The sequence below is a fragment of the Talpa europaea genome (genome assembly GCF_964194135.1).
Source record: "Talpa europaea genome assembly, chromosome: 6".
In the NCBI taxonomy this organism is placed as follows: Eukaryota; Metazoa; Chordata; class Mammalia; order Eulipotyphla; family Talpidae; genus Talpa; species Talpa europaea.
In genome coordinates, this window is record NC_140072.1 from 25,253,560 (window position 1) to 25,277,231 (window position 23,672).

The 23,672-nt window shown below is 52.8% G+C and overlaps 2 protein-coding genes across 2 annotated transcripts; both read right to left on the reverse strand.

Annotated features, from left to right (window-relative positions):
* Positions 1–5,314: 5,314 nt before the first annotated feature.
* OXER1 (oxoeicosanoid receptor 1) lies at positions 5,315–6,493 on the reverse strand (the record flags this gene model as incomplete). The annotated part of the gene is made up of 1 exon (XM_084234778.1): positions 5,315–6,493. The coding sequence occupies one exon, from the start codon at positions 6,491–6,493 to the stop codon at positions 5,315–5,317; it is 1,179 nt and encodes a 392-aa protein (XP_084090904.1).
* Positions 6,494–9,082: 2,589 nt separating this feature from the next.
* Positions 9,083–22,538, reverse strand: HAAO (3-hydroxyanthranilate 3,4-dioxygenase; the record flags this gene model as incomplete). Its single annotated transcript, XM_084234416.1, has 10 exons — positions 9,083–9,161; positions 9,263–9,345; positions 9,515–9,583; positions 11,728–11,873; positions 12,173–12,216; positions 12,505–12,594; positions 14,939–15,045; positions 15,360–15,443; positions 19,178–19,256; positions 22,459–22,538. The coding sequence occupies 10 exons, from the start codon at positions 22,536–22,538 to the stop codon at positions 9,083–9,085; spliced, it is 861 nt and encodes a 286-aa protein (XP_084090542.1).
* Between the last annotated feature and the right edge of the window lie 1,134 nt (positions 22,539–23,672).

Here is a 23,672-nt window from a genome sequence, read left to right on the forward strand (position 1 = left end):
CTCCTCCCCCAGCCGTCCAAGGTACAGAATTACCTGATGTTCTGACGAAACTGTCTTTGTTTGATAAGCCTGTGAAGCCCCATGGCATCTGTTTTGTGTCAGTGAGGAGAGCTCGGGGTTCTGCTGGGACCTGCTTGCTCCCCGACTGCTGTGGCCAGAGCAGGTGTTTGAACCAAGCCAAGCCTGGCGAGGCACTTTGTTCCGCCCTGTCACAGGCAGCCAGGCTGGCCGCGAGGAGCCACACTCAGATTGGTCCTACCCTTGGTCGCAGCTCAGCCAGGTTCTTCTAAGCAGATGGAATGTATTTGGCCTCAGAGGGTGGAGTGAGAGAACTGTGTTTGCAGGTGAACCTGTGTGTATGGGTATGACGCCCCTGCCCTTCATACCCAGAGGTTTCTGTGAGCCCAGGAGAGCTGCTGTAGCCCAGTGTCTGCTAATTTGGGCTCTTCCTATGTGCCCTGGGCACCAACTCTTGCTGGCATCATAGACTGGCTGCCTGTGACTGCACACAGCTGCAGGAATAGGAAAAACTTAGTGCTCCATTGGCTCCCAGAGCAGATGTGAGTCTGGCTACTCCCCTATTTTGCAGAAACAGGTTGTAGGGCACAGGATCATAGTCCTAGAGTCTGGCCTCCCAGCTGTTCCCAGGGTCTGCACCTGGGAGGCACCTGGATGGCTGATAGCAGGCACCCTGAATAGCCAGGTAGTTGCAGGAGAGTGGCTGCAGTTGAATTGACACTCCCCCCACCTCCAAAGCACAGTAAAATATCATTAAAATGATGGTGACACTCCAGGAGTCCGGATCCTCCAGGGCTAGGTTCGCATAGAAAAGAATGTGATTTATGGTGGCTGAAGGCGATGCTTTCAGCTCAAACTGCCTTTTCTTCTGCCAATATTGCAGTCATTGTGGCTTCTCTTCTGAGGAGGAGTTGGTTCTCATCTTAGGCTTTTGCGGGGGTGATTGGGGGAATGTTCCTGCCTCTGCCAATTCTTGGAGCCGTTCTGTGTCTTGGCTGGGGCCCGGGTGGGAGCTGCTCAGGGAGCCCAAGTGGGGAGCAGCCATTGCCCTCAGGAGTCCCCACTGAGAAGCCCTTCCAGAAAGACCCAGGGGGAGGGGGCAACTGGTTCTTCCCTTCACTGCTATGTGCTGTGTTCTCTAGTGACAGAGACATGGCACAGCTGTCTCTCTGCCCCCCTGCCCTGTGTTTGTCATCCCTGTAGATGGTGGAATGATTCCCTCGCCCTTCTGCTTTCCTAACCCATGTGTGTGGAGACTGTTGATCAGAGTAGCAGTGGGCTGCTTGTACCTCTGCTGCCAGCTTCTCTGTCTTGGGAGAGGCCCTCCTTATCCAGGACCTGGAAATTTAGTGCCTGGGACCAGGCCAGTTCTGAGGAGAGACAGGGAGAGGCTCTCCCTGTTTCCAGTTTACGTTTAGCTTTGGGACACGTGCAGCCTCATGTACTGAGACAGCCCCCTCTTCACCTTGTAGCTTGAGCTCCTGGCTCTACACTTCTGTCCTCCAGTGAGCAAGATGTTGGCTTAGATCTCACACTGTCGCTTCATCTTTGGAAAGTCCCCTTGCATTCTGATTGGACATTCCAGGAGATGGAGAGAGGATGCCAAGGAGCCTTTAATACTAGCCTTTGCCATTCTGAGCTGTCCCAGCCAGGCCCTGCATGGGGCCACCACGTCACCATGGTGTGTGTCAGTGGCATGTCACCCTTGTGCAGTGAGCTGGTGGGGAACATGCAGCCTGTCTGCCTGGCCCACTGCAGATGTGTCCAGTGGGTGCTGTGCTGAGCCTGGGCTGGGCTCCCGTGGGTGAGGAGGCAGAAGCTCTGTAAGCATCTTCCCTGTCCTAGAGGCAGAGCAAGGGAGGAGGACAGACGGTTTTCAGCACACCTCTCACCATTCTGTCTTGCCCACAGCCCAGTTTCTATCAGTCAGCATCCAGCCAGGAAAGCAGAAGTCAGTCTCAATGTTTAAAACAGAGGGGACTGCAATCCAAAGAGCTGTTTGAGGCAAACAAGAGCTGAGAGGCAAAGCTGGAGCCTGAGGGGCAATCCGGAGATGGAAAACAGTAGCAGGCAGCCACCACCCTTGAGGCTGATGGGACTTGGGAGAGGCTGTGGGGCAACTCTGGGAGGCAGGGTGACTGGACAGGACCTGGCCTGCAGAGGTCATCTGGGTGGTGGGGGACTGTTGCTGCATCCATGAAGAGTCCAGATCCCTGCCAAAAACCTCCTTATTAGCTAACTCCAGCTGGAAGCAGCTGACCCGGGAGGTGGGGCAGGTTCTGCAGCACCTACCCCACCCCCCACCACCACTCAGAGCAGAGCAGGGAGGAGAGACCACTTCTGAGGGCAAGCAGGTCCAGGCCTGTGTGGCCTTGGTCTTCTCTGTCTCATGTCTGAGTGTGATGTTTTTGCCCATGCCTTTGTAAGGTCTGGTGAGGGTGGAGGGAGGAGCTGCCCTTTGGGTTTTGTGGATTCTCTTTCACCCTACCTAGAGCGGGAGGGAGGAGAAAGCCTTGATTCTTAACAGTTGTCCTTGTTTTCCTTTGGGAGAATTTACCCACTTAGCACCCCCACCTCCCCGTTCCCCTCAGGAAAGCCATGTCCCAGTTTTCTGTCCACCCCTCCCCAGTCTCTGGTTTTCCCTGCCAGGGAACACTAACCCAGTCCATGCATCAGTGGTCATGAGTGTTTCCCTAGGATAATTCATTCAGAGTGTGTTATTACAGTGTGTGGACTGTCTGTCTGTACGTAGATGCCATCTACTAATCAATTTGTATCGTGTTTCCAATAAATTTCTGGAAATGAGGCCTGGTTTTATGCTGTGCTTTGCTGGGACAGTGGCTTAGTTAGCTGTCAGGCTGGGTGATGCTCTCCTCCCCCCAAGCTCGGGGACAGCTGCTGCCCCAGATCTGTCACTGCCTGACTCTCCAGGTCTCTTTTGGGCTGCTTGTCCAGTGGCCCTATATGTTCTCCAGGAGCTTGGTTTTTTTGTTTTTTTTTTTTAAGATTTATTTATTTATGCATACAAGAACTGGGGTACAGGCCAGAGGTATGGGGGGGTAGTGAAAGGATTCACCAGAGACAGAGTGGGAAAGAGAACAGGCAGACTGACTGAAATACACTGCTGAGGGGAGCAACGGGTGAGACAGGAGAGGTCTGCTGCACCATGTGGGTTGCTCCCTGGCTGGCCAGGAATCGAACTCATGCTGCAGTGGCTGTGGATAGATTCATAGGTTGCGTATTAACTCCTTGCGCTACCAGGAAGGGCCTCCAGGAGCTTGTTTTTATTCCCAGAACCAGCTGTCCAACCCTCTGTCCCTCCCTAAGCCCTCATGCCCCGAGAGCCCAGCTTTTTAAGATCCCTTCAGGTCTCCTCCCTTTCACTGCAGACATCCTATCTGCCCAAGGAGGCAGGCACTCATCACCATCCCACAGCCAGGCGGAGTGGTCCAGTTCTACAAACTCCAACATGCACGGCCAAAAGAAGGAGGAAAAGGAACAAGTGCTTTAGGGGCTGAGGGAGACAGAGGGTGGTGACAGCAGCAGACTCATCTACAGAGACGCGCCCCCTTCTTACCACTGGAAGATGTGTCATTTTAAAGTTACTGTTCAGAACGGTACCAAAGACACCTAAAGTAGGTCTGTAGTCATCTTAAAAATAAAAGGTCACTCTGGAAGAGGCAGGACCAATATTATCAGATACCAAACTTGAGGTATCTTTGAGGTAGATCTGAAAAATGGCCTGACAGGAAAAGGAAGGAGAAGCGAAGGAGGGATGAAAGGGAAAATTCAGAGTATGATGGGAAAGGCAAGAAAATAGGGAGGAACACATTTTTAAGCCCAGGCTTCTCTCTCACAGCAGCCAGACAAAGGAGGCTTATAAAGGGAAAAAGTTTAGTTTTTTTTCTATGAACATTCTGAAATTCAACTTTAAGCTCAAGCTGTCACCCATCACATTCTAAGACAATGGATGTCACTGTGCTCACTGGATGGGGAGCAATGACCATGCACCTGAGACCGGGTTCTCCGGCGGGTCAACACTTCCCAGGGTGTTCCCGGGTGCCATGTGGCAGGATGCTGAGCCGTCAGACCTCAGAAGTGCTTCTCCCTCTTGGTTTGGATCTGCTCTGGTCAGGCAACATCCCGGGGTGCCAGAGTCCAGCAGGACTGCAGCAAGCAGATGTCTGCAGGGAGAGGCAGAAGAGGAGGGCCAGGGAGCAGCTCGCAGAGGACTCCCTTACCAAATAGAGTTAATTTATTTATTTATTTTTAGTAAATGTGGTAAGTAAAGGACTGGGGAGATGAACTATAGTTCTGGAGCACATACTTTAAACCCTACTGACCCCTTCAGCAATCAAAAAGATGAACTCATGCCATTTGCAGCAACGTGGATGGAGCTAGAAGGAATTATGCTCCGTGAAATAAGCCAGAAGGAAAAAGAAAACTATCAGATGGTTTCACTTATAGCAGGAATATAGGGGCACCAAATAAGACATCAATATAATATTGATGTCTTATATCAATATCAATATAACAGGAATATAGGGGCACCAATAAGACACCAAACAGACAATTATAAACAAGAGACATCCTGCAGGGGAGGAGGAGGGAGAGGGATCAGAGGGAGGGAGGGAGGAGCACAGGGGACTGAGGTGATGGTGCACGGGTGCCTTGGGGAAGGAAATTCTATGGGGACTACACCTGAGGGGGTGGGGGAAGCAAATATTGTCTAAAAATTAAAAAAAATGATAAATGTTAAAAGAAAAAAATTTAAAAATAATATTAAAAAAATAAATAAACCCTACTGACTTCAACACTGGATTGGAACCGAAGACATTTACTCAGTTTTCCTTCGAAGAGCTGAGACAAACATATTTTCAAAAAGAAGTTTTATTAGTATTGAAAGAGATCACACAAAATGCATCCATGCAATTTCTAAAGCAGGAAAAACATCTGCTCTCATGGAAATCATATGACCCGGGACAGGCATGTGGTGGGCCTTGGTCTGAGTTGGAGCTCCCACAGAGTCCTCTGGTCCACACCCACCACCATGCTCTCCCCTGCACTCTGGGCACGGTGGTGGGACACCCTCCCCGTAAGGCCAAGGCCGCTTGCTCTCCCTGCTGCCCACCTGGCTCCTGCAGATGTCCTTATCCAAAAATCAGTTGAGGCATCTCATGTCGGCAGCAGTCCAGGGAATGACCATGTCCCTCCTGGCCAAAGCCTGGCAGTCCTCACCCTGCGGCCCTGTAGCAGACCCCCAGTCCTGGGAGGGGCCTTGCTGACAGACACCTGGCTACTGCTTCCCTGCAGCCTCGGCCTTCCTAGAGGCCTCCTTGTGCCTGCTCCGGCTCCAGCTCCTACTCCTGCTCCTTCTCTTGCCCTGGCTCTGGCTGCGGCTCTGGCAGGAGGGCTGGTAGTTGGTCTCATCACTGACTGGGCCCTGCCAGCCCTGGGTGAGGCCCAGCAGTGCCCGGACCTGGAGGAGGAAGTTGGGGCTGGAGAAGCAGTAGAGCACAGGGTCCAGGACACTGTTGAGGTAGGTGAAGGCCATGGAGCCGTGGAAAAGCTGCATGCAGATGTGCAGGGCGTGGCAGGCACGTAGGCGGAGGGCTACCATCAGAGCCGTGCCCACCACAATGGTGGGCAAAAAACAGATGATGTAGACCGCCAACACCGTGGCCAGCATGCACATGGCCCTCCGCGGGCCCGCCTGCCCTGCCAGGCCCCGGCGCCGGATGGTGAGGCCAATGCTCACGATGGCAAAGAGTATGAGTGCCAGCGTCAGGAAGAACTCCAACATCAACAGTGCCCGGTGCCAATGAACCAAGGCCAAGGAGTTTGTGCCCAGCTGGTAGCTTATGCAGGAATGGTTGGAATGGGTATTCAGGAGCACATGCCCGTTGAGGAACAGGATGCCCCCCCAGAGGCCCCCGGCCACCTGGGTGGCCCCCCACACCGAGGCCTTGCTCAGCACGTGGTGGGGCCACACCACCTTCAGGTAGCGGTTGAGCGCGATGGCTGCGAGGAAGGCGACACTGGCTGAGCGGTTGGTGGACAGCATGAAGAGGTTGATGTTGCAGGCAGTGGTCCCAAAGCGCCACTTCTCCTGGAGAAAGTAGTAGTCCATGCGCAGGGGCAGGTTGATGATCAGGAGAAAGTCAGCAACCACCAGGCTGACCAGGAACACGGTGTTGGAGGTCCAGGGCCGTATGCGGAAGCAGAAGATGAAGAGGGCCAGGCTGTTCCCCACCAGGCCCAGAGCACACTCCACGTCCAGGACTGGAACCAGTACGGCAGACACTGGCTGGGAGGTGATCGGGGGACAGGTAGGTGAGGCCTCTCCTGGTGACCCCAAAGCAGCAGTGAGGGAGAAGGGAGAGAAAGCAGGAGAGGGAGAGGTCAGGCTTTGAAATCCCATGGGCAGCTTTGGCTGAGGACCTGAGAGAAGTTTCCAGTCTTTCTGTCCCTGCATGAGTGCCCAGGGCCGAGCAGGTGACTATTCGCTATCAGCTAATTACCACAATGGCTCAACATCCTGGGGTTTTCATCAGCACTCTCTCAGCCACTGAGAAACACCCAGTGTCCTCATTTGCTGGAGCCACCCCCTACTGTGTGACCTCCCTGTGATCTCTGAACCCTGTCTGGGGTAGAGAGGGGTGAACTGTGCTGCTCCTGGCAGGGAAGGAAGTAGGCGTCAGCAAAGGTGAGAGGGAGGCCCAGAGAGAAGTAGGAAGAAGGGCCCCCTGGGGTACTTCTGAGGGTGTGTTTGCCTGAGTGGACAGACACTACCCTGCCTGAAGGCAGGAGCTGGCCCAGACATAGTGCTCAGGACGGCGCAGACCATCGGGACAACTCTCCCTGCTCCGTGGCCACCTGCATACATACAGGCTGCCCCCAGCTAAGCAGCAGGGATGGTGGAGCCTGCAAGTGCTGTCAGCACTTTAACCTGCAAGTTCACAGCCTTATGGGGACAAGCCTGCGGCGTATCCGCAGGCTGGCTGCGGTTGCTGATGGCTCTGAACTCTGTGATGGTCCCAAGTCCTTGGTGTGACGAGGCACATCCGCAGGCAGAGGGCTCTCTGACAAGCCCTGCTGCCTTGACCTGGGGGCAAACAGAACAGTTCTGAGACCTCTCATTTCTCTGCTGTTTGTGCCACATTCCACTTCACCAGCAGCCACTGCAGAGAGGGGCGCAGAAGGCAGGGCTGGCTTCAGACAAGGTTCAAGTTCAGCTCCCTTGCTCTGTGGTGTTCTCATGAGCCCATGGGGCCAGGCCTTAGGACAGAGATAACCCGGGACAGTATTGAGGGAGACTGTGGTTCCAGGCTCCGAGACCTGCCACCTGGTTGTGGTCAGCATTGTGGCATGGGCTCTGCCAGCCACACCCCCAGCTGACCAGGCCCCAGAGTTTCAGGCACAGTGACTCCTAGTCCCTCTCCTAAGCACCCTCCAGGGACCTCCTGCCCTGGCTCCCGTCTGGCTGAAACTGAGGGCAGGTAGACTGCCACCACCGTGTGCAGGGCATGAGACGCCAGCTTGAGCTTGAAATGCAGACAGGCTTGGCCTGGACACAGCTGCCTGCTTCCCAAACCCTTCTGAGCCTCATGGGTAAAATGGGGTTCTACTGCTTTCCTGGAGAGTTGTGAGGATTAAACAAGGTAACATTCATAAGAACTTCTGGGGGATTCCCTGGCACAGAGCTGGTATTCTGCTTTTCTGTCTCAGGTTAGGCCTGCTCTTGGCACTCGGAACAAACTGCTCTTCTTGTGGCTCTTGTTCTCTGTCCAGGGACCTCCCCGGGACACCCCCGCATTTTCTTCTCAGCTCCCATGTGGGGCATCACTCTAGCCTCACGGCCCTGGACTGCTTTCAAGTTTGGGGGATGCTGGCAGCGTTTTGTTTGAGAAGAGGAGAGGCCTTAGGGAACCATGTAGGTTCCCTTGGGGTGGAAAGCCTTTCCAGCAAAGGCAGGTTCTCCTCTGACCAGAGACTGTGGGCTGGGGGTGGGGGGGTGGGGAGGAAGTAAGCCAGGGCTCAGACCCCACATTTTCTGGAGGTGACTGTCACCCAAAGATGTGACGTCTCATTTACTTCTCACTGAAATCCTGGAACTGAAACCACATCTCTACCTCTCTGCTTACTGCTGCTTCTGAGACCCCAGTACTCCAGACTCAGGGGCCCTCTGAGTTTTTGGACATGGTGTTTATGCATAGCAGCGTTGGTGGAAAGGTGAAGCCAGATACCCCCACCCCCACCACACACACACACACACACACACAAACACACACACCCCCCAAGCTTCTGATATATCTTTATGACTCTCAGGGCTCATGACACCTTCAGATATTAAGAGTGATTAACCCTGGGTGGGGGGGTTTTGTGTTTTAATATGTTTCTGTTTTCTGCAATTAACACAAATCAATACTGTTATTTGGGGGGGGGAGCCAAAAAGCCAACAGATGCTCTGTCTTTTAGTAACATAAAAAAGAATAAGTGGGGACAGAGAAAGAGGACAAGTCATGGAGTCTGCATGGTTCAGGGCCACTTGGTGTCCCCAGGCAGGGACATGGATAACAGAAGCTCCACATGTGCAGGACCCCCATGTTCCTGAACCCCACAACACACACACACACACACACACACATATGCATGCACGGGAGCACACAGGTCTGCCATGGACAATGGCCCGTGTTCAAGCGACCCACAGGTGTCGACCAGTCAGGAAACCTTTATTGAGGCCACCTTGGCGGCAGGCAGCGCTGAGCTCCGCCTGTGGGGAAGGAGGACAGAGAGGCCTCAGGGAGAGACCACCCGGTGGAACGGTACAGGATAGTTGGATGAGGGTTTTAGAGGAGAAGGGAGCTACAGGCACCCCAGGACCTGGCACTTGGGGAGAGGACAGGAGGAGGATAGACAGTGATGGGCCCAGTGCAGGGGACACTGAGTCACTTAGCAGCAGTACCGTAGAAGCCACCAGGAAGGGGGTGGCCTCTGGGTGAGTTATTTGTTAGGGTGGCTCTTGGGCACACCCTGTGGCTGCTTTGGGCCCGCAGCAGGAGGATCACCCCAAGGGTTTCTTGTGGGCGGGGTCCTGGGTCACTGACAGGGCCACAGAGCCTTGTGCTCGTTCCCAGGTGTACCTGCGGACACAGATGGGCAGGGGTGAGATGAGGCTGAGCCCTGAGGATCCCAGGGAAGACAGGAAATCCCGCAGCTGGGGCAAGCCCTCCCGTGTACTCACGAAGTCCCGGCTGGCACCAAGAGGCTGTCATCGGGGGTCAGACTCAGACGCTGTCCCCCCATTGTCACTACAGAAGACCCCTCCTGGGAGAGAGAAGGAGAATCAAATGGAGGCTTTTAGACCTTAACATTTGTCCAAGTGTCCCTGCAAAGGAGGCCCTGGGAGTCAGTCCCAGTGATGGAGCCAAGCCCAGGAACAGCCTGGTTCCCACGCACAGGAGGTGGTATCACCCTCTCCCCAAGTCCCACTTGCCAGCTGCCACAGCCACACGTCCACATCCTGTCTTGGGCCTTTGCTGCTGCCTTGTCCGTGGACGATCACCTGGTGGGGAGCAACACAGATCTATCTGGAGATGCGCTTGAACCTGCCCCCAGATACCAGGCTGGTGCGAGGTCCGGCAGGGCCTGCAACACAACCTGATCGCTGTGTGCAGAGCAGATGCAGGACTTAGAGAGGAAGAGTCCTCAGGCCACAGGTCTTCCAGCAGCCTCCAGCAGGCGGTGCCGCCCACCTGCGATTCAGGATCACACATGGCCGACCCTGCCCACGGGCACTTCTGGTCCCTCTGATGCGCATCACAGCTTTGCTGACCTAGATGAAAGTGTGCCTGCCAGAGGCATGCTTGGGACTTGCATGTTTGTGTCCACGGCATAGTGTAGACCCATGGAGCACACGCACATTAGCTCTCCAGAGTATGCCCCCTCTTCTTCTCCAGGGGGTAATGTGGGAGGGGATGAGCCAGAGTGAGAGTGAGGCTGGCCCCTCTGATCTGCACTGACCTGGAAGCCCACAAGCCTGCACTCCCACTGGCCAAGAGTAGGACTCTGGACGTGCATGTTGGTGCAAACAGAAGCAGGAGGGGCAGGGGTGTGAAAGAGGCAGAAGGCAGGGCCATGAGGCCAGCAGAGGGCTGAGTGATGTAGCCATGATAGGGGGCAGTGGCTTTGTGGTGCCTGCTCTGATCTCCTCGTAAGCTGAACCTCTGCTGGCCAGGCCTCTGCAGGGAAGTTCTGTGTCCAGTGAGCATCCCACCCCTGGATGATTCAGAAAGTACTGATGTGCCAGGGCACATTTGAAAGTACAAGGCTAGCAGGTCTCCTAGCTGCACACTTGCCATCCTGACCCCTCCCCCCTATATTGGACAGTGATTGAAATACCACTTTGCCCTTGTCACTCCCCTGCTTGAATGCATGAGCGAAACTCCAATCTCCAAGATAAGTCCTTATGCTTTTCTCAGTCACAGAGAACCACAATGGTCTGGGCACTGCCTGCTTTTCTGGCTACCTAGAAATCATACCTGCTGCCCAACCTCTCTGTTTTTGGCTCCTGCCAACCTCAACTCCTTGCAGTGCTGGGCTGTTTTAACCCTCCATGCTTTTTTTTTTTTTTTTAAAGATTTATTTATTTGTGCATACAAGAACTGGGGTACATGCCAGAGGTATGGGGGGTGAGGATTCACCAGAGGCAGAGTGGGGAACAGAACAAGGCCTCCATGCTTTTGCTAATGTTTTCCCATAACCTCTGCCTCTCCCTGTCTTCCTCTTGTGAATTCCTATATTAACTTTTTTAAAAAAAGATTTATTTATGCATGTAAGAACTGGGGTATAGGCCAGAGGTGTGGGGAGTGAGAGGATTTACCAGAGACACAGTGGGGAGCAGAACAGGCAGATCTACTGAAATACACTGCTGAGGGGAGCAGCGGGCAAAACAGGAGAGGTCTGCTGTGCCCTGTGGGTAGCTCCCTGGCCGGGGATTGAACTTGTGCTGCAGTGGCTGGTCACAGCTTGATAGTGCTGTGTACCCAAACCCTGTGCCACCAGGGAGGTCCCACCAAATTAACTTTTAAATGGAGGGTTATATATCACTTCCTCCAAGAAGCCTTCTCTGACTTCTCACCTACCCTGCATTTTTCCTTTATCATCATATGGTTTCCTGTAGTGTCTCCCTCAAATAGCATATATATCACAAGATTGTGGCAATAGCTGATTAATTTACCTGTTTACAAGATCGTATGCTCTTTGAATGAGTGATTTTATCTTATTTCCCTACAAAGTCTGAAACACAGTAGGTACTACATAGATGTTGAATGAAAGAAGATCAGCTTTACTTGGGTGTAAACCCAACCTTCAAATCCCTCTCTCCCTCCTGGCTCCCTAGGCTGTGACTGGCCAAAGACTCAGATATTGCTAGCAGGGGGATAAACCCAGGACCTGTCTGTGGATGGGTACCTCCCTACTCTAACACAACCTGAAAGATTGCCTGGGTCCACGCAGCCTCCACAGACTTCTACTCAGAGGGAAACAGTCATTCTCTCAGTCAGGGAGGAAACAGGATGGCTATGCCCATGTATACAACCTTCAAATCTGGTGTGTGTGTGTGTGTGTGGTGTGTGTGTGTGTGTGTGATTAGTTTCCATTTCTCAGCACTGCTGGGTGGACACCCTGGGTAGCCCAGGGCTGCATTACCTGGGTCTCATAGGTGTCTCCAAACAGGTTGAGGGGTGTGCCCGTCTGCAGCTCCTTGCGGTGGCCGTTCAGCCAGGTCTCCAGGGACATGGGCTTCATGATGGATCGCGTGCTCAGGGGGAACGGCGGCTCCTTGAGCAGCTGGTCTGCACCGGCAGCACAGCTGTCATCAGTGTCCTCTGGGCCCAGCCTGCCCAGCTGTAGCGGGCCCCATTCCCAGGGACACCCCCGCCCCCACATTGTAATGCTCTCTGATCCAACTCAAGGACCAAGCAGCCATGTGGGGGTACTATTTGATGCCATCTTCTCATACCTTGAATACTAGAGAGAGTACTCAAAAGGCTACTCCCTGGTACTCTGAGCCAGACCCACCCAACCTTGGGAAAAGAGGGAGGGAGGGAGGGAGGGAGGGAGGGAGAGGGAAAGGTGGTTCCCAGTGCCTCACCAGGGATGGGCTTTCCTGTCTTGTATTGCTCAGAGTTGAAGAACCTGCAGGGACAAATGGGAGGAGGTGTGGACTGTGTTTCTGTCTGAAGAACCAATGAGACGCGCACACACAGCACTCACTCACACATTTCTCAGGTGCATTGTTTCCCTCCCAACACCATGGAGCAGTCTCCTCTCCTCCCCAGGGTTCTCTCCATTCCAGTCTCCCCCAGAGAGGGGTGGGCAGAATTTTTTCCTAAATCCTAGGTCTGATGACTCCAGGCTGGGGGGTGCTGGGAGCACTGCTGGGGTGGATCAGCGCTCCCTGAGGAGCAGGGGCCAGGGACTCACTCCTGGATGATGGGAGCCAACTGTGTGCCAAGGTCCTCGCAGTAGAACCACTTCTCGAACAGGACGTCCGTGGTGTCCCCCAAGTAGTACCTGCCAGAGCAGAGAGAGGGAACTCAGCTGCCCACCTAGCAGCCTCCCTCAGGCCTGGTTCAACCTGTGGCCCTCTGGGCATAGGCCCTGCAGAGCTGGCTGCCTGTTTACCTGTTAGCGCAACCTAGTGGTCAAAGCTCACCCCCACATCTGCTCTCCTAAATGCAGGCGTGTGCCCCCACAATGGGAGGGCTCTTGTTGACTCCATCTGCATAGCAGGTTCCTCAAACTTGACCATTTACTAAGCAGAAAGAACTCCGAGGCTCAGCAAAGCAGGGCAACTTGGCAGGGTGCACACAGCCTATAAGTGGCAGAAGCCTCGGGCTCACAGTCTTATGCGTATAGAGGACATTGATGACAGGTGGCCTCATTTTTCCCAAAGAGGAAGTGGAGGCTCAGCTTCAGGCTGGGGCATGCTCTGCTCTGTGTCAGAGTGCAGAGAGCAATGAGGAACCAAGATGGAGAAGGTGCCATTGGTATGAGGAGTCCTTCCTTTAGGATGATGAATGCCTTCGAGAACTGGGTCAAAGTGCTGCCTCTCTCCAGAGAAAGCCCATGTGCATGTACAGCTTCTAGTAGATTCCCTGAGGCCCACCTTGCTTGGCTCCACCACTGGCCTTGCCTCAGGCTCATGGTCAGTGCTGGGAGGTGTTTGTTGACTGACTATATGATTCTGGGGCTCAGTTCCCAGGGCCAGGCCAGCTATCTGCACTTCAACTCCAAGGAGATTGGCCCTGTTTATGAGGGATGGTTTAAAGACACACAGAACAGCCACCCTGCCCAGCATGCTCAGTGCTATCCTGGGATAATGCTGGCCACCAGAAAGCTTTATAACTGGACTGAGGTGCCCTCCAGGAATTGCCTTCACAGTGGCATTTTAATGTTGAGTCCCGGCTTTTATTAAAGGTCAAAAGCAGTCAGATGAAATTTGTTATTGACTTTGCTGTAAAAATGTTATTGGGGACACTATCCTCCCTATCACTAAAAATTCCCTATATAAAGCCCCATGTGAAAAATTTCTTTTAGAATTTAAAGTCTGACATCTGTGTCTACAACAGACTATTATGCAGTAGATTATTATGCAATCATTAACACTGTGTCTTTTGAAAAGCATTTACTGATATGAGAAATACTCATGAGTATTTTTAAGGAAAAAAACCAAACAAAACTCAAACCCAGACATGCAATAAGACTGGGTGTTGTAAACTGTGGATATTCGCAGAAAAAAGGCAAAATGGAAGTGATTGTGTTTAGTGAGGTTTAATTGGATGATGATTTTTTTGCTTTTCTCTTTATTAGTGTTTGTTTTGTGTTATTGAGCTATCCCTCACCTACCATAAAACGCACCCGTTTCCTGAAAGTCATTTTAATTTTGCTTTCTTGTACTTTTCCAGATTTCAAGGCAGAACGAGTATGACGTTGGTAATTAGAAAAAGGGGAAGCATTAAAAATGTCCATTGTGACAGAAAATGTGGGACAAAGAGTAACTTGGTGGGAAAATGTAATTTTTTAGTTAAAATATACCCAAAAAATGGTTTAAATTTTGGAAAAATTTTTGTCCCCCAGAATCAGACTTCATCCTCTTTTCAGAGGATAATAATGGGGTGACTGATCAGAACAAAATGGGAAATCAGCCATAGAAACAGTGTCCCCCACCCTCCCATGGGTGTCCCCTCCTTAGAGCTGACTCACTCCTGTCTAGACTGTCCCAGCCCTACTTCATATTTCTCTATAATGCCAATCCTTTCTAGCAAATTTGACTTCTCTGCTCAGTTTCTCTGTCAAGTGCAGATGAAAATAGCACCTACCCCATAAGATCACGGTGAGTGAGGACTGAATAAATAAACACGAGTAAGGCGCTTAGCCTGGTGCCAGCACAAGCAAGCGCTATGCAAATGTTACTGCTGATGCTACTGCTGTCGTGGGATGAGCGGGCTGAAGCCAGCAGAGACAGGCACTGGTGGAGGCTGAACAAACACTGAGGTGGGTGGGGAGGGGCAGCTGGGAGAAGCAGCTGTGGCACAGACCATGTGGGTCTGACTTTGGCATCCTCGAAGTGCCCACCCCCAGCAGATCTCAGTGCTGAAAGCCGAGGTTTTGGTCCTATCCAGAATGTCTTCAGGCTGAGTGGGCTCCCAGGGTAGCACAGAGAACTTTCCACGGCACCCCAGCCCCTACCAGCAACCTCCCCCACCCCCTACCCAACTTCTCTCCAGCAGTCAACAAGCTCCCTGTGGCCTCCAGCCCTCTCAGGGACTGGGGAGTGCTTTTTTGGGTCTATCCAGGATTCCTTCCCTTTGCAGCTTGCCTCCTGCACCCCAACCCCCAGACAAGGCCCATTTACCTGAGCCCATCTAGCTCGGACTTCAGTCGCCTCCGTTCAATCACCAGCCCCACGGTGTTGGCAAACCTCTGGGGAGAGTGGGGGACCCCAGCAGGGAGGAGGAACACCTGCAAGGTGGGGAGACAAGGTGTGAGCCAGGCTGCAATCCCTCATGGAGACCTCAGTGCTAGCAGTGTCCTGGGCCTCCCCTGTGACCCACAGGGTCCAACCCAGCCCACCCCACTGCCCAGCCTCTACTGGGGAAACCATGAAGGGGAGGCAACTGGGAGAGGAAATGCCCCAGGACTGGCCGGGGCAGTGGCTGGGCAGGAGGGCGGGAGAAAACCAGGAGGACAAGACCTCAGTAGACCAGGATGAGTGGATGCAGTAGGAGCCTCTTCTGGTGGCCTGTGGCCTCCTGCCTGTGGGGGTGCAGCCTCACCTCTCCCTGCCGGATGACCACATCTCGGTGTTTCCCTTGCTCCAGGACTTGGAGAACCATGTCGCCCTCCAGCTGGTAAAACACCTGTGGGACAGCAGGTAAGTGTGGGCCCTTCCCACTCTAGCCTCCAGGTCCCTGGCCACTGCTCATGCCCCTAGTTCTACACAGGAAACCAAAAAATCTCCCTGAAGGTCTTGGGGCTCATGAGACGCTCCCTCACTCATGCCCTGCGGCCCCAGCCTCCCTTGACCCAGGTCCCAGGCAGGCGTGCTGGGGGCACCCAAGGACCACATCCCGACACACATGTAATAACCAGAGTACCCAGGACACAGTAGTTGGGGCCTGGCTGGGGGTGGGAGGCTGGCTGAGATGCTCGCTGGAGAATTCAGAGCCCTCCGCCAGTTAAAGAGAACCATCCAGGGCCTCCCCGGTGGCGCAGCGGTTGAGCGCTGGGTTGCGAAGCTGCCCGCGGCCTCTGCGGCGCCGGTTCGATCCCCGGCTGCTCCGCGGCCACTGGAGGAGGGTCCCACATGGCGCGCAGACCTCTCCTGCCACCCGCTGCTCCCCTCAGCAGTGTACTTCGGTCCTTCTGCCTGCTCTGCTCCCCGCTCTGGCTCTGGTGAATTCTCTCACCCTCCCGTGCTTCTGACTGTACCCAGTGCTTGTATAAACAAAACAAACAAACAAACAAAATAAATAAATAAAATATGCCTCTATTAAAAAAAAATTAAAAAAAAATAAAGAGAACCATCCATTGCTGTGCACAGGGGAGAGCAAGTATATGCAGATTGGAGCTCTTTGCAACTACCTCTGGAGGTATTGTTCCCCACCTCTGCAGAAAAGGAAATGAGAAAACAGGCACAGTAAAGCAATGTGCCAAGGTCATGTCGTTTGGACTGTGTGTGGCTCTGGATACGGTGCTGGTCCTCTGGCCACCCTGATGCCCTGGCAGGGGCTGACCCTATCAGAGGTGGACTCAGTGATGTTGGGAGCTGGTTTGGGGGCAGCAAGGGATGGGAGCACCCCCTCCTGGCCTCTCTACGGGGGCTCCTACTGCATTTTTCCTATTCCGTCCCAAGTCCCAAATTAATGTGCTTCTTGAGATCACCCCATGGAGCTGAGAGGAGGAAGCAGACATGTTTTCTCTCCACCAGTCACATACTACATGGGCATTAAATGCCCCAACAGAATACGTTGTGTTATTACGAATAATTATGATTATCACATAAGGAGTTAGAGGGGAGAGAGGTTCTCGCCACAGCATCTACTAAGAGAAATCAAACTGAGTTCAGGGGAACAAGAGAAATGTGTATTGACAGTCGGCCATGAGGGACAAGTCGACACAAGCTCTATGAAAGGCAATTTGGCAGCAGGCAGGGACACCTTCGCATACCACACCCAGTGGGGTAGTCTGAAGGTTTTCTCGGGATGCAGGATCTTCCATGTTGAAAGCAGGGAAGTTCAGGGCAATCCAGAACAGGTGGCCACCTCATACCCTTGACCTAGTAATTCCATCTCTCAGAGGTGGGCAGTGTGGATCAGAAATGCACCTGCCTGGGGTGTCCATACATGGGTGTTTGATTACAGTGCATGGCAGTTAAATGCACTGATTCTGGTGTCAGCCAGACTGGTCCTCTGTTCAGCCAATTTGCTGTGTGTCCTGGTCAAGTCAGTCAGTCAATCTGTGCCTCTGTTCCTCATCTATAAAATGACAGATGTGAAATCTCCCAGGGATACTGTACCTGCACACTCAGCACTCAACAAACCTCTGCTGTTATATTGGTGATGTCAGGAGTAGCATAGCATAATGCTAGTGCTAATGCTAATAATTACAGAGAAATGTCATTATATTATGGTGGATTCAAAGTATGGAACATTATGCAGTCATTAAAAACTCCATTTTCAAATAATAGAATGGAAAATGCACAAGTTATTGTGTTAAAACAGGATTCAAAACTACACCCAGCAGGATTCTAATTAGGCAGGAATATTTGATGCCTGCAGAGTTATAATCACATAGGCAGTGTTCACAGTGTCTCCCCAAGTGGTAGGATTACGAATGACATATTCATTTGTCTTTTCTATATTTCCCATCTAGAAATACAGAAATATTTCTCACAATATTTACTCTTATTATTTAAAACAACCCATTTAAGTTATTTAAAACAAATAAGAAAAAAGCCTACCAGGCTCTCTTAGGAAGCAATTCTGGAAGCCTTCCCTCTGCCTCCCAATTTGGGAGGAAGCCTCAGTGTGATTGCTGGGGAAGGGGCAGGTCCTTCCATGCTGGAAAGAGAGGAGGAGGAGCTCACAGTGTTCTGTGAGCTCTAGACCCAGCAAATATCAGGGGAAACTGGGTTAGGGTGGGGTGGGGGAGGTCGAATCTGGGGAGATTTGATCAAATTCAAACCCTTTTCAGGTCTGTGACAAGTATTAGCTGACATCAAACAAAAAAACATAAGAAGCAAGTGGAAATTTCCTCAGTATCATCTCTGCCCTGAGGCCTTCCTTGTGATGAGGGAAGGCCTGACCTAAAGCAAGGGAGTGGATCCTGAACAGCAGAAAACCCCAAATAGCCTTGGGCACTCCAAAAGGAATTATGCTCCTTGGGAAGAAGTAAATGATGTTTGGGGCCTGAGGCTAGCCCGAAGATTAACTGTACTGGCTCGGCCAGATATTGAATTGAATCTGGCCTCCGTGGCCTGGAAAGGCCTAACAGGCAGGCGAGACTGGAGAGGGGGGATGGGGGGACGGAGAACACTTGTGTATTAAGAACCTGCGCTTTGGCCAGGTTCTGCGCACATAATCTATACACATTGAGTCTTTGTGCCAGGCAGGACCCAGAGATCCCCTGTGCTGCAAGGAAACAGGCTCAGAGAGCTGATATGAGGTGACTAGGCCAAGATCCTACAGTTGGTAAGAGGCAGGGGCCCCAATCCAGTCCAGTTGACTCTAGTCCAGCCCCCTTGAACATGTGCACCCTGAGGGAAGGAGTGGGGATAGAGGAAGACAGGTGATGGGTGGAGACGGGACACCCAAGGGCCTGTTGCTGAGTCCTGAGCTCAGCAAGAAGAGAATTTTTTTTTTAAAGATTTATTTATTTATACATATAAGAACCGGGGTGAGAGGATTCACCAGAGACAGAGTGGGGAGCAGAACAGGCGGATCTACTGAAATTAGAGATTCTAATAGCTGGGAACCCACTTGTGCCATTTTTTAAGGGGATCCATCTCTTTCTTTTAATTTTACTTGTGTTTATTTACTTTGGGGGTGGGTAGTACAGAAACACAGTTCAAAATTCAAGGTACAAAAGGGTATTCAGTGAAATTCCCCCTCCCCCTGTCCTTCCAGCACCCAGTCAAATAGCCCCAGTCACTGGATCAGGAGGGGACACCCAGTTCTGACCCTGCCCAGAGAACTTGGCTCCTGGGACCAGAATGGGGGTATCCAGGTCCCCCTTGGCGTTTGGGTGTCATACTGGAAGCAAATCTTTATATTCAGGTTTAGGGATACACCAGGTATCCCATCCAAAGTATGGACGGCCCCCCTGTGTCCATGGGGTGTTCCCCATAGCCAGACCTCTGACATCTGCAGAGGATGGACCCTCCCCCTGGCAGAGCTCCTTTAGAGATGGGGCTACCAAGGTGTCACTGGCTCTCATGCCTTCGAGGCAGCAGTTTTACCCTGTGATTTCACTTGTGCCCCCTGCACCCATCAGACATCTGCCCTTGGCTCAGATCCATCGCAGGCTCTGGGCCTTGTGTGGGAAGTGTGCCCGCCCCCCAGGACAGGGTCGGGGAGGGGCAATGCAGACCTACCTCCTCACCCTCCTCGATGTGGTAGTCCTTCCTGGTGTTGGGGCCCCCAACAAACATGACTTTGAGCTGCTCCTGGTGCCTGTAGTGGATGAGCAGGGAAAGATTTTGAACCAGCTCCTAAGAGTGAGGACTGGAGATGGGGTACAGCAAACTATGGGGGCCCGCAGGGAGCCTAGGTGCACCTGGGAGAGGTCACAGGGCTGTTTCTGCATCAACCCCCACCCCCTCCCCCACTCTCGTCCCAGTGTGTCCCTGCTCCAAGCATCTCTGTGCTCTGTGTCTTTCTCTATCTGCGTCTCCGTGTTTCTGTGTGTGCGTGTCTCCCACGTCCTCTGGCCCAGCAGTGGACAGTGTGGTGGTGGATCTATGTCTTCGTCAACCAGGATCCCTGATCCAAGGTCTCCCCTGAAAGGAGAGCAAAGTGGAGACCTCACTTCCTGGGGATGGGGAAGCATAAGGGTAAATGACCTGTATCTACCCCCCCCATCCTCCAGAGCCGTCTGATTATGACTTTTGCCCTTCCCCCCAATTGCTGGGCTTAGAACTGTGGGTACTTGGGGAAGAAAATGGAGAGGAATATTGGGTGCCGAGGCTGACCCAAGATTGGAGACTGGATCTGGTGGGGTGGGGATGGCCTTGGGGAGTGATGGCAAGAAGACTGGTTTAGGATGGGGGACCATGTCCCCAGGCCTCCAGAACTCAGCCAAGGAGTTTGGTCTTGATGTGGAGATGCCAGGGAGCCTAGAAAACTTTTGGGTTTCCAAAAATCAACTTTACTGAACAAAACAAATGCTTAGACTCTGACAACAGAGTGGTGGTTACCAGTGGGAAAGGCAGGCGGGAGCAGTTAGAGGGGGCTGGCTGGGTGGTGTGGATGTGGATGGTGACTGGACACTTGGTAGAGGGTGCAGTGTGTTGTAGATCCAGTTGCTGAGGTAAGAAACTGTACAACTGAAGCCTATACAGTGTTGGAAAGTAAATTACCTCAATTGAAAAAGGAAAAGAATAGAAGGCTGTGGTCAGAAAAAAAAAATCAACTTTACTTTTAGGTACATATGGAAAGCTCTTGAAAGGGTCCACTCAAGAACTAGTTCAACCCATCAGTTGAAGTGTGTAAGCCAGATCATGACCCCCTTCTGATCCAAAGCTTCCGACAGTTTCTCATGTCACTGGGGACATAACAGATTGATTTTATTCTCTTTAAATTCACATGTGAAGTCCTAACCCCCAGTACCTCAAAGCTTAATTTGGAAATAGGGTCACTGCAGATGTAATTGATTAAACCACGATGAGGTCACCCAGGAGTGGGGGAACTTGTCTAATGGCTGGTGTCTTTATTAAAGGCGATGGGCATGTGGGCACAGACAGACTCACAGGGAGAATGTCACTGAAGGTGAAGCTAGAGATGAAGCTAGAGAACAGAAGCCAAGGAAAGCAAAGATTGCCATCAAGTCCCCCCAAGTGGGGAGAGGTATGGAGCAGGTTCTCCCCAAAACCCTAGCAAAGTAGGGTAAAGACACAGCATCACTCTGCCCTGTGGCCCTCCGTGTCTACCTGCTCCCCCTCTTTGCTCTTATTTTTTGCTGCCTTCTCCCCCAATCACCCCACCCCCTCACCAGAATGTCAATTCCATAAGAAAGGGAATTTTATCCCTGCTACATCCCCAGTGTCCAGAACAATGCCTACATGTGGTAGGTGCTCAGCAAACATTTATCGAATGAATAGAGGAAGGGCTGTGTTGTGTGGTCATTAATATGGCGGCCGTGCTAGAGGCCAGGGTGGGGAGCCTGGAGGCTGGGCAGCCTAAACTGCCAGGGTTGGAGAGGAGCAAATGGACATGACACCATCACGGGGAGAAAACTGAGGACCGAGAATGAGACTGTGGACAGGGGATGAAGTGGGGGAAAGCGGCAAAGACAAAACTGTGAGATGAGGATGACCACAGTGGTAGATGCCATGTTAACTGTCAACCATGGCTGTGTTACGCAGTGGCCAAGAGTGTGGACTTTGAAGTCTGTTTCATGAGTTGAGACTGGACCCTGTGACAGTGAAAAAGTTACTTATTAAAACCCCCCTCATGGGGTTACTGTGAGAATTAAAGGTCATGTGAGAATACCTGGCTGGCATGGGCTCTGGCTCCTGGTCTGAGGTGTTACCCTCCTGGAGATATCCTGGGGGCACAGCAAATGTGGGACATGTGAGTCTGGAGTTGGGGAGAACAGCAGGCTGGCCATGAGGTGGAGGGAGCTGGGAGAGTGTCGAAGACCACCCTGAAGGCCTGAGAAGTCTACTGGCTGAGAACTGCAGAACCCACCACCAGCAGCGGGGTGCTACAGACAGAGGGGGCCAGGGAGGGCCTAGTGGGAGTGTGCGTGGCTTCCCACAAAAAGGGAACCTAGAAGAACAATAACTCAAGATGCTCCCACAGAAGCTGATGCTCTGACTTTGCCCTGTGCCCACAGTTTCCTGGACAGAATTGGGGCATAAGATTGGGGCAGTCCCCAGACCCTGGTTCTACTACAATTCTGGGGGTTTGAAATTAACCTCCCCAAATCTTTAAGTCACTGGGGGGGTGGGGCAGAGGGGAGATCTGTTTGTTTCTTCCCCTGGGGGGCAGGCTTCAGGACAAATGGTAGGTTACCTTAAATAGTGAGGACTATCAGATTTAGGGTCATCTCCAGAAATACTCTCCCCCCTTTTTAATTCAGAGAAACCTATCTTCTGGCAGTACAAGCATGTAGAGGCGAGGTTTGGTCATGTGAGTCATCCCCAAGTCATCGTATGAGTTCCTCTTCCATCTCTTGGGGAAATGGGATGGGCATTCCTTAACTCAAGATGTCAGCCCTCGGTTTGTCCTATTTTTTCTGGAATATGACCATGTAAATTTTCCATGCCTATGTAATTCAATTTGGTCTTTTTCTCCTCTTTATCTATCTGATGTTCATTTGCTTGCTCTTTAGCCCAAAAAGAACTGAGAATAGGGGAATTTTCTCCTGCATCTGGAACCACTGAGACCTACCACCTGTGTCTCTTCAGCCTCAGAGTCACTCAACCATCCTTAGAAGCCAAAGTCACAGCCTCACTGCAGTCACCAGAAAGAGGAACACCAGGGTGGTGGCGCCCGCAAAAGTCCGCCCTCACCGCTGAAGGCACATTGAAGATGACAGCCCCCTTTACGCAGGTTTTAGGGTTAAGGAACTCTGAGCCAGAGGTTGAGGGGTGAGGGGTGCAGATGCAAGAGGAAGAGAGGACAGACGGCGGGGGGTGTGCCTGGGACTCACAGGAGCTTGTTGCACACGGGGGGCAGGAAGAAGGCCCGGTTCTCTTCCACCCAAGTCTTCACTCTCACCGGACGCTCCATGGCACCTGGGGAGCGGCGCGCTGCGAGCCGGTGCTCGCGGCTGTCTGAGGGGCTCGGCGCCGCCCAGCCGCTTATTGGTCGCCTGGTTAATCAGCATCCCAGGGGCCAAAGGGCGGGGCAACCCCCTAAATCACTTGGCTGGCGGGGATTGGGGACCCGCACGCTGTGGCCTCTCTGGGACTTTGATCAGGAGCCCGTGCCGCCCTGGGCCTGCCTTTGCCCTCCTGTGGCCCTGCCTCTCAGCCAGGCATCTGCTCCACTCCCCCCGCACTTGCTGGGGCGCCCCGTGCAGGAGCTGGGACCCCGCTGCAGGCATGAGACACAGGATCCAGAACCTTCCAGACCTTCCTCCTGGCCCCCAGACTTTTTTCTGGGCCCTGGGGAGGCCAAACAGAAATCCCGCGATGGGAAGCCAGAATTGGGTATCCGGGCGCCAGGGGCCTGGCACTGGGTTGAAGCCTCGTTTTCTCATCTGAAAAAAATCGGGAATAACTGCAAGTCGTCGGGGTAGCGCAGCGGCCACGACAGGCCCCACTCATCTCAGCGCCCTGCGCCGCCGCTTGGCTCTGTCTTTGGCTGGGAGGGTGAAGGACCCAGGGGCGGCTGCGGTGCGCTGCTGCGGAGCCCCCAGGCAGGACGAGGGGCGCGCGGGCGGGCCGGGGAGCGCCGGCCCTGCTTCTACATGCCCCCGAGGCAGACGCGGCGCTCTTAGGAGCAACTTGCAGGTCTTAAGGACACGATCGATCGAGTCCCTTGCATGAGTTTTGCAGATAAAGAAATGAACAATCGGCGTCCCAGCTTGCAGAAATCTCCCGGTCGCAGAGGGAGGAGGGGACAGGCGGGTGCTAAGGATCATGGCGCTTGTGAAGCCTCTAAGAAGCCGGTTACTCTCGGGCCGCAGCAGAGATGCGTCTCCTGGGTGTGGGATGTGAAGCAGAAGCAACGCATGTGGGTGCAGAGAGTGGGAAGGACAGTCGGACACTTGCTGTCGTCTCTTCTGGACTCAAAATTCTTAGGAAAGCGCGCGCGTGTGTTGGAGGGTGACGTGGGGGAAGTGTGGGTGGGGGAGAAGGAAAATAGCTCAGACTCTGAAACCAGAATCCGGACTAGAGAGTTTAAGAAATTTTAAACTCC